The sequence below is a fragment of the Gordionus sp. m RMFG-2023 genome, chromosome 3 (assembly GCF_954871325.1).
Source record: "Gordionus sp. m RMFG-2023 chromosome 3, tfGorSpeb1-WG-v2, whole genome shotgun sequence".
Taxonomy (NCBI): Eukaryota; Metazoa; Nematomorpha; class Gordioida; order Chordodea; family Parachordodidae; genus Gordionus; species Gordionus sp. m RMFG-2023.
The window spans coordinates 12,816,229-12,827,302 of NC_088777.1; the positions used below are offsets into that span (position 1 = coordinate 12,816,229).

The following is an 11,074-nucleotide window of genomic DNA, read 5'->3' on the forward strand; positions in this document are numbered from 1 at the left end:
CATATTTTATGAATATATTTTGTAATTATTTATAATATATTCCATGAATACTTAAGAATAATTTTTTTGATAAACTATGATAGTTTAATTAGAAATATTAAGTATATTTAAAAGCTAAAGTGTAAGGCGACATCAAGATTTTTCACGATTCCGAGTAATATTTTGATCGTTATTTAGAAAAGGTAAAAATGATTTTTTTAAAGATCTTCAGAATTTTTATTAATCTCTGGATTACTTTCCAAAAAAAATATATATCAAAACCCACCCATAAAAAATAATTGAGTATTTTACTATAAAAAAATCAAAATATTGTTTTTTAAAAAATTATTTTTTAGGTGGGGCTATACAAGCAACTTCTTTTTTGTCTTTTAAAATGCACTTTATTCTAAAAGATATTAATTTCTTTTTTTTATCTATGATTTTCAAATTTAAACAGGGTAAAATGTAAAAAAATATTGTTTACTTAATTTTGTGTTCTCATGATGTGAGTTAAACCCCCGTATTATAATTTAAAAAAATGTTAAAATATTTTGTAACGATTTAGATATGTAATAGCGAAAACAATTGTCATTGTTACAAGGGGTATGGCCCTCCTTATTGCGATAAACCTGGCATAGGAGGAAGCATCAACAGCGGACCCCCAGCGAATATCACCAGTAATTGCATTTTTTTTAAATATCATCACTATATAATTATTAATATATTATTTTTGACATATATAATAAATCTTCCCCGTTAATAGCAATTTTCAGGTTTACCAAGGTTGGCCAATTTTTCCGCTGATTTTTCTTTTCCATTTTTAACGGCCCTTAGCATCAATATTTATAGGATTTATTTTTCTCATATCCGCCGCTATCACCTTGATACGTCATTTTGGGTCTTCTTCTATGTCTTGACACTTCTACTTCCATCAAGGCGCATCTCTTTACCCATTCATCTTTTCTCTTACGTTCCACATGCCCAAACCATCTTAGTCTATTTTTTCGCATTACCACTCCAATCACTACTCATTCTTGCTCACAATTCCTTGCTAGTTTTTCTCTCTTTCAGAGATACCCTTCCATCTAATCATCCTCAGTTCTTTCCTATTTGGCTTTATGGGCCGCTTTTATTGCCCATGTTTCACATATATAATTAAACCTTCAAATATGACTACCTCCTTATCTTGACTTCTTTTCGGTTCCTTTCTGTCAAATTCATATCAAAATGTTTTATAATATTAAGCACTGATCTAGGTTAACCAAAATTTTCCATTTTAACAACTTTCTTTTATCCTTCGTTTTTATAGATTCCATTTGAAAAAAAAAATAATTAACAGGGATAAAACCATTTATAAAAGCCCTACTTTTGCTCTTTTTGTGTTTCGTTCCTTCGATATGTTTAATGACATATTGTGTTTACAAAATTCGAACTCGTTATGGCAATTGCCATAAAAGACGCACCTACGATAAAAATGGCCGCGATTACGATGGACCACACACTATGACCACATTTGTCAGGTATTCATATTTTGAAAATTTTGAGGAAAAATGATCTCAAACAACCATTATACTTTTAAAAAAAAGATCCCCTTTATTATAAGCTTTAGGCGTTATATAATTGAATTTATAAATACAACTTTTAGGCCAAACTCGTGAAGATTAACCAGCATATCCGTAACTAGGCCTGACTCTTAGAAAACTTCCCGCCCCACCCCCTCAATTTTTATATGAGTTTTTTTTATGTTTTAATAAATTTTAATTTAAAAGGTATAAATAATTATGATTATAACTATTTAATTTAGTCATTTATTACAAACTATTTATAATTTAAATTGCATGGCATCTTTCTTTCTTCATAATCTAAGCCGCGTATTCACGAATACCGTAAAATGATCAACTTGCAGAAAGAATATGATGAAAATAAGCTTTAAAAAATGTTCCCTCATCTTACTCCTAAGCAAACAAATCTTATTTATTTTATTTTATCCCATAAATCTCTAAAAGTTTTTTACTTGAAATCATATAAAACTTAGTTAAAAAATATATAAATACGTTTAAAATTAATTTACTGAGCATATCATTTATTTTTATTTGAATTAACTAATAAAATGAGCAATTCGCAATTCTCGATTTTTTTTTACTCCTAGATTTAACATTTACCAACACTAGAAACCAAAAAAATATGGTATAAAGTTAAATTTTTATACAACAGGTTATTCCTGAAATTTTAAATTAAGTAGGATATTTTCTGATCATAACAAATGGATGACGTAATATTTGTGAATTTTTATTTTTTGGCAAAACTTTAGGAATGTTTTGACATATTTATTCAAAAACTACAAGTCGAAAAACAAGGAATACGATTCGAAAAATACCGCTGATAAATTTAAAAAGCCCGAAAAATTGGCGAATTTTAACAAACAAAACTCCTTAACCTCCCAACATATTCACCACGTCTTCATGGAACAAAAAGACAACAAATTGTTGAAAGGTTATTTTTTGACATAAAACACTAAAAAAAATTTAATTTTTCTTAATTAAAAATCTTGAAAGTTTTACAGATATAATTAATTCAGCTAAATAAATGGTGATAAAATGAAAAAGGGAGTATTTGGATTAAATTTTTACACGTTTGCTATTTAAATACTCGTTTTATCACTCCTATCCCTGTAACGCGAGGATTGAAATATACATGCGATATTTTTTTAAAAATTAAAATAATATTTATTAATATAATATTAATTATTTTTTAAAAAAATAATTAATTCTAAGCCCATTATAATATATGAATCGGGCATTCTGAATTAAAATTCATTTATCGCTTTGCGTTACTCTCACTATAGATATAACTGATTGGCCTCTAACTGACCGTCCGAGTGCTGGTCCCTATCCGCTAAGACCGGCTCCTCCTCCACCACCTGCCATAATTCCTGATTCCCCACAACACAAGGGCAGTAAGGATGCACGAATTATGAAGATGCCTAAATCGGAAATGTTTATCAATAAAAGTAAGAAGAAAGTGATGCAAGATAGTGGCAGTACAAGGTCGAAACGGAGACCTCAACCTCCGCTCCCACCTCCGTCCCCTTCCACCTCTTCCGTCTATCAAAATGTAATTCTACCTCCCAAAATTAAGGTAAAATATTCACGGCACCGTCGCTTAATTATTATATTGTTTCATTTTCATCCTGGTGGCTTGGTTGATTTTAAAAAAAAATTGTTCCATCTGCAATTTCAAAATATTAATATTTATTTATGGTTGTTCTCTGGCTTGATTGAGATAGATACAATAATGCCCATCTAATAACATTTCTCAAATCCCAGAAATACAAATGCTTACGCGAAAACATTATGAGCGAGCTATATTTTATTATATGTTATATATTTTTATCGTGAAATTGCATGAGTTGTAACAATATGATAACCAATGAATAATATAGTATCTTACTAATTCAGATTTCATATTTAGTTTTTTGATACCTCTATATTACTAGTGTTGTTAAAGTTACTAATTAACGCCACATTTTTTCAAATATAATTAATTTATTGTATCTTAAATTACTATTTTTTCTCCAAGTAATTAGTTAAATACACTAGTTTAAACTTTTCCTAATTTAAATTATTTGCCAATTTTTATAAGGTAAATTCCCATTTAATTATTTTGATCACATTCTTCCTTCTATTCCTTCATTAACATTTCCTAATATAATTAATGTTAAACTATGTTCTATACATCATCAAGGTTCAGCGCCATGAATCCTCTGTGAGTCGCATCGCTCGAAAATTTGAAGAAGAGGGCGCTATTGCCTTTCAAAAACCTCGATAAAAATTTACAACATAACTATTAAGACCATCGTGCGGATGGTTCAAATATTTTCTTCATATGGGAAGCGTTTTTTTTTATCTTATATTTTTTCACCTAATTTGCTTCTTCTTTTTAAACCAACACAGATACTCATTAGCTTATACACAATGTAAATCTATGTTAATATGTAAATATCAACAAATATTACTAAAATGCAATAATAAATTATTTGTATGTATGAAAATGTAAATTATAATGCCTATAACTGAATTTTTGCTTCTAATTTTTTATAATTATGACGTTTATAATTGCTCAACCAAATACATTAAATTAAGGATCACATTTTACATCTATATATTGTTTTATCCTGTCTTATCGCAATATTTAACTTTATTAATACTTACTTTTTTCTTCTTTTACTTGGAAAACTAATTACTTATATTTATAAAAAAACATTTTAATGAATAATTAATATTTTTAATATGCTTTACGTCAATAACACTTATTTATATATTTTTTTATCGCATATCCAAATCTAAAAATTGGGTTTTATATATATTTCGAAGCAAATATTTCTTTTATAATCCCCCTGAATACGATAATTATCAAAATATCTGTGAATCATGTAAAGTGAAAATTTATATTCTTATAATAAATTAGACAATAATTTGTATGGTGCATTATTGCTATTATCTAATTATTTGAAGAAAATAAATGTGTTTTACGACCCGTCCGGTCTAAGATCTGCATTAGGACGCGTTCTATCATAAAATTGGCAAAGACCTGTTTTTAAATTCTAATGGTCTGTCCTTCAGGACGCTTTATTATAAAAAATAAAAGATCCAGACGGGTAATAGACATTCACCAAATCAAAGTCAATTACACAATTTGATTGTATTTAAATGCTTATTTAAAAAATTCAGATAGTAAATATAATATAAGTTTAGTTACCTATTTTGCTTGATGTAATATTTCTCTAAAAGGAAACTAATCTGATATTACATTTATATAATGCTTATTTAATACATTAAAAATTAATGTTTAATATTTTAACTATCAGTCATAAGCAATCTTGGCTGGATTCTTCTAATAAATTTGAGAGAAAATATAAAATAATCGATAACAGAAAATATTAACTATTGCGGTGTAGGTATTCCAACATGCCCTGTTCCATCATGCTCTTACTCTTACGTTATCATGGTACATTCTATATTTGTTATAAGTTTTATGTATCTCGCCCAATAATGTTTCACCTCGATTTCTCCTACAAATTAATCCCTATTAATTTGATTTAAATACATGCACCCCCCAAAAATGTCAGCCCCCAAACCTGACCTCTAGAAAAAATTCTGGCCCCCAAATTTAAGAAACAATATTGGTTTTTGAATTTTAATTTAGCCATTAATTTAATCTCAATGAAAAAACAAGATTCTTAGAAAAAATTTATTTGGCCAAATTGATAAACAAGAAAATAGTTATTAAAGTATTAGTTATTAATTATAATAACAATGTCCGCCTTTTTTAGTTCCCGTAATTATTCTAAACCAATTCTTGAAACTAATAAGTCAGTCATTGTTAGCAGGATTTATTTAATACAATTAAGATAAATTATAGATAATGCAAACCACTTACTGCCTATCATTCGATGATACTTAAACGTTAATTAGACCAAAACATGTCAACTATTAAAATTACGCAATATTTTTAAAAAATTGAAAGAGTACGAATATTCTCACATGAAGAGGGCGAATACTTTTTTAAATAACTCTTTCTTAGTGAAGTATAAGATATTAAAAATGATGAATTACTTGCTGCCTATCACACGATCATACTCAAACGTTAATTATAGATCAATACGATATCAAATGTTAAAATAATATAAATAAATTAAAGAGGGCGAATAACTTTAAAATTACCAATTTTCCTTTTGGAATATAACTGATTTAACCTCAGGAACAAGGAGATGTTCAGGCAGACATTTTACACTCAAATTACTTATTTTTTCCCATAATATTTGGGTATAACATAACGTATTCAATATTTTCATTTTTGACTTTGCACTTTCAATTAGTGATCTGCATCGGGTTTAATTTTTCAAGCCCGGCCCGAAATTTTTTTTGAAAAAGTTTTGCCGGCACGAACCCGAATTTTTTTTAAAAAGTTTTGCCGGCCCGGCCCTAAATTTATTTTTAAAAAATTTACCGCCCCGGCCAGGCCCGAATTTATTTAAAATAGAAATTAATTTTTACTATTACTTAAAATAAAAGACATATGTTATATAGCGTTTAGTTTCAATAAATTAAATCAAAAATTTTTATTTTACATAAAAAAATTCAATATAAAATTGATAAATTTAGATATATTTAATAAAATTTCTAAGGTCCGGCCCGAAATTTTTTTAAAAATATTAGGGCCTGGCCGGACTCGGGCCGGGTCTAACTTTGCAGCTCTCTACTTTCAATTGTTTAGAGAGTAAATGAAAGATCCACGAAAACAAAATTTATTTTACTGGTATATGAAAAAAAAATAACTCAAATTTTATCCATTAATCTGTTATTATTTTGTATATTTTATTCTTACAAATTTTCAAAAAAAATATCTGATTGCATAACTTATTTGTTTTATTTAAAAAATATTGACCCTCCCAAATAAACAATTCCTCCCCCCCCCCACCCCCAACTCGAAATTCTCGACTAAGACCTGAATATATTGTTTCTTATTTGTTATCTTTATATTGCAAATGAAATCATAATGATTTTGTAGTCGAGAGAGACATGCAGGCCCGTCCCTAAGCCCGGCCTGGTTACATGGACCTGACCGTATTTTTATTTTTTTAAATATATTCTGGTCGGGCCGAATATTTTAAATGGCCATTATTATTTATAAAAATTAAAAATAAATAAAATATATTTAAAAATTGTGTATCATGAAACAATATATCACATTCATTCACTTATCATATTTTCTATTTCCATATTTTTGGTAAAAATTTATCGACTAGTGTTGTTTTTTGTGCTTTTTACTTTCCCTACAAAAGATTTAATTTTGGGTTTACCATCATCACATATTTTTAGTTTAAAAATTTTTAGAATTGTTTTTTTAAAAAAATGTCTTTTTTGAGACTAAATTATTTGCTTTTTACTTATTGAATATTTTCAGTAATTGTTTTTAAGTTATCTTATTCTGGAACACACAAGCTCAAAAGGACTGACAACTATCCAGCTACTTGACCCCGAACTGATGAACTTCCACCGACGGAAGTCTCGCAACTTCAGAATATAAATTATTTTATCTTTCTTTTTCCCTTTCCTAATTTCAGGCGATTACGCATGTTGCAAGGGAGAAAGCGCAAAATGACTGATACTTTAATAAATGACTAAATTACATGAGGAACAGAAAATAAGGGAATTACCATCGATCAATCTAATAGAAAGTGTTGTAATTCAAACTCACTCCATTTACGGCAAATCGGGAGATTAGATAATTTGAAAAGTTATATACGGATTTCATATTCGCTGAAGAACGATCCGTGAAATGCCGAATAGGTATAAATATATAAAATTTTTAAAAACCATGGTAGTAGAAAAAAATTTATAAACCCTGAACAAAATTTTTTTTAAAAATACCGGTCCATGCAAATTGCACTTCTGGAGGTCTCTGTTGAGCATTGGAAGTAATGTTGTTAAACGGCTCTTTTTGTGCCGATTTTTAAAAACGGCTAACTCAATATTTTAGCCAGAAAAACATTGCCTAAGCCTCGAGATTTCGCTAATAGGTGTCCAAACCTTTGTTCCTTCTACAAACAAAATCTTCAGGCTTGCGTAATACTATCCTGGATGAAATACTAAGTTAGCCGTTTTTAAAAATCGGCTAAAAACTAGCCGTTTTACAACACTAATTGAAAGTTCTAACTTGAATGAATGTCAACAAAATCTGAAAAGTGAAGACTTTTTAACCAAGGAATTTTCGTGAATTTTATTTTATATATAAAATTGGATATAAATATTAGAGTTCTGCAGGGGAATGGTAATATCAATAAAATCAAGGCCTGGTCCGTTGCCGGAAAAAGATATTAATGTTATACTTCCTTTCATATTCTTCCTTTTTTGCCTGATTTAATATCACAATTATAAAATGAGTTTTAAATAAAATAATAAAAGTTTTTTTTAAAAAATTTGGTGGGAAATGTTTGATTAATTTTTTATATCATCTTTTGTAATTAAAATAAAATTGATATCAAATTTAATGCATAAAATTGAGTATAAAATAAATATTTTGAAATAGAGGTTTGTTCATTAGAAATTTTCGGGTCCCAGGGCCAGGCCTAGGTCTAAAAAAACAAAATTGATTTTGTAAGTTTTTAAAAAATATAATACAATGAAAATTAATTTTTTAATATAATCTATTGGGCATAAAAAGAAAATTAGACTATTTTTAATATCTAGATCAAATATGATAGAAAAAAAATAATCGTAATTTTTTTAATTAGATTTCAGGTCATTTTTGCATTTTTTATAATTTTTCTATATAATCGCTAACGGAATAGCATTGATGCTCTTTTCACAAAATACGTTTGTTTTAATTTAACATATTTTTTATTATATAAGAATATTCTTATACTGTCTAATTTCTAAATATTATTTTTATTATAATTAAGATATTATCGAAATAAGAATAGAAAAATAGAAATCGAATAAAAATTTTAATGAAAAAAAAATGTCTTCTTTATTTATAATATTTAGTATGTACTTAGTTCTCCTTTCAAGTAAGCTCAAATAAATTATATTAGATTGTACATGGCATAAGACTAACTATTACTATAATCTTGATTTACAATTTTAGAAAATATTGATGCATTTGCGTTAACAGACCCAACAAGTCCAATTCGTCAATTCCCTAGAACTGAAAGGTTATTTTTAGTAACGAATTATTAAACTTTATTTTTATTTCTATTTGTTTTTTTTAAATGTTTTTATATATAATATAACAATTTCTAAAATGATGGTGCAAAATACTAAAGGATTATTAGATAATTGAATATGTAAAAAGTATAATTAGTCATTTTATTAACAGTTTTTTTTTTAAATTTTAAAATTAGATTTCCTTGTAGACCTATTAATTCTATATGCATGAGAGATGGTCATTGTTGTAGCGGAAAATGTCATTGCTATTTTAATAATAATTGTAGGTGTGTTGATTAGAATTTCAAATCCTTCAGTTGTTATAAATAATTTTTGTACGTCCGGTATATATTAAATTTATACAATATAACTATGAATTAATAAAATTAAAAACAACACAAATTATCTTTTACCTATTATAATTAATATAAAACTTGTAATAAGATACTTTTTCAAGGCAAATTCTATTAATAGATATATATATAATTATCTTGTTCTATTTTATTCTAAAATATTTAGAGATTTGAAACCTTCAAATATTTTAAAAATGGGTCATTATAAAATTAAAATGTAAAGCTAAATTTATAGTAAATCTTCGTGATAATATTATTAAATAAAGTAGTATAAAATAATCTTCATTTTGATTTTTTATAGGTAATAAATTTGATTTTTAATTAGTGGTGTATAGATTAGTTTATGAAATTTAAAATCGATTTGTTTTACTTTTAGATTATAGTATTATTGAGTCCATTTATTTGTTTTGCATTTTTTTCAAAAAAGGAGATTAATTTTATCATCATCTAAATCACACATTCTGTTTTAGCACTAAGGTATTCCCAGAAAAACATGGATAAGAGTCGTTTATCCATAATATCCCAATATTCAAAAATTTGATGCTGTTTAGTAGCGTGTTACAAAAGTAATGTGTTTTAAAAAACTTGCAGTGTTACTTTTATCCAAAAAAATTAAACTGATTCGGAAAAAGTAACAGGTTCTTTTCTTCGTTACTTTATATTTTATTATGATATTCATATATATTTTGTTATTGTTTAATATACTTATGCAAAAAAAATTAAAAAAATCAAATATAAAACTGAGTTTATAAAACAAATTATACTGGTATCTTATTTTATTTTTCTATTGGCTGTTATTTTCTCTAGCAGCTAGCCCGTCAAAAATCTGATTGGATACTTCTCCTGCAAATCAGCCAAGAATGATGGAAGATTCGGATATTTCTCTTTGATAGATGAATCAGAAATCTGATGAATAAGAAATGTATCTATATATGATGCAATATAATTTCTTAATTTTCCATTATTTTTAATGATAATAGTAAGTTAATGCCATTAATATGAAAAAATAATTTTTACATGTCATCAAATAATGGAGAAAATTCTGATTCCACCAATATATTTATCCCATCAACTTATAGCATTTACATTCACCCTTTAATGTTTTTGTATCTTGATCCTATATACTCAGTCTAGATATCAACGATATATTATCTGAAGATTTTTTTAGAATTCTTGAGTTATATAAATTTTTATACTGTTTTAATATATTCCAATTTATAAGTGATATTTGTCTTTCCTTAATTTAGTTTTATATAGGAAATTTACTTTATCAAGCCATATAATTAGATCTTCCCATATATACATTCTCACATGCAGTTTTCAATATCTAATTCCTCTTCAAACAATGAATACCTATAATCTCCTAGATATAAACTAAAAAAACTTTGAATCGTATGTGATTATGCCCCACTTAGTTTCATTATCTTCTATTTCATTTAGATTCCATGACCTGGATTTTGTAGTTATTTTTAATAGGAGAAAACCTTCAATTCATCAAATGTATTAACCAACACCCTCCTTTCCATCCAAAATTTTTCTAATCTTAAATAATCTTTCTTTAAATATTAAACAACTTTTAAATATTAAATAAAATTACAATGACTCATATTAAAATCCCTTAACCTTCATACTTGTACTCGGACCAATTAGAAAATAATTAAAATAGAGAGAAAGAAATGCTAATTTGATTTTATGGTCATTTCTGTTTTTCTTACACAATATTTAACATTATGCCACTCTGGCCTATATTTTAATGAAGCTTCTAGCTCTATGCATTTTGCATAAATAATATATCAATTAAAAATAAAATATATTATGTGTAAAAAACCCATAAAAAAATATCAATCTCTTATTAGTGTTAAAATAGATGAACATAAAAAATACTTGGAAAAAATAAATAAATTAATACTCGAAAAAAGCAATAACCATAAAATCCCCTATTTTATTCAAATGTCTGTCTACATAGCTACCTACCTATTTCAATTACATCTCGCATCACCCCCTTCCACCTATGGTAGAAGTACTTATAAATAT

The 11,074-nt window shown here is 26.7% G+C and overlaps 1 protein-coding gene across 2 annotated transcripts in view; it reads left to right on the forward strand.

Moving 5' to 3' along the window:
• LOC135927576 (disintegrin and metalloproteinase domain-containing protein 12-like) overlaps positions 1–3,897 on the forward strand; it is a 40,955-nt gene extending 37,058 nt beyond the window's left edge. For both annotated transcript variants that reach the window (XM_065463650.1, XM_065463651.1), the window contains exons 22-26: positions 545–656; positions 1,319–1,499; positions 2,291–2,472; positions 2,825–3,117; positions 3,724–3,897. In XM_065463650.1, the coding sequence (XP_065319722.1) occupies positions 545–656; positions 1,319–1,499; positions 2,291–2,472; positions 2,825–3,117; positions 3,724–3,807 (852 nt within the window). In that variant the 3' untranslated portion in view covers positions 3,808–3,897. The remainder of the gene's footprint in view (positions 1–544; positions 657–1,318; positions 1,500–2,290; positions 2,473–2,824; positions 3,118–3,723) is intronic.
• The last annotated feature ends 7,177 nt before the right edge of the window (positions 3,898–11,074 follow it).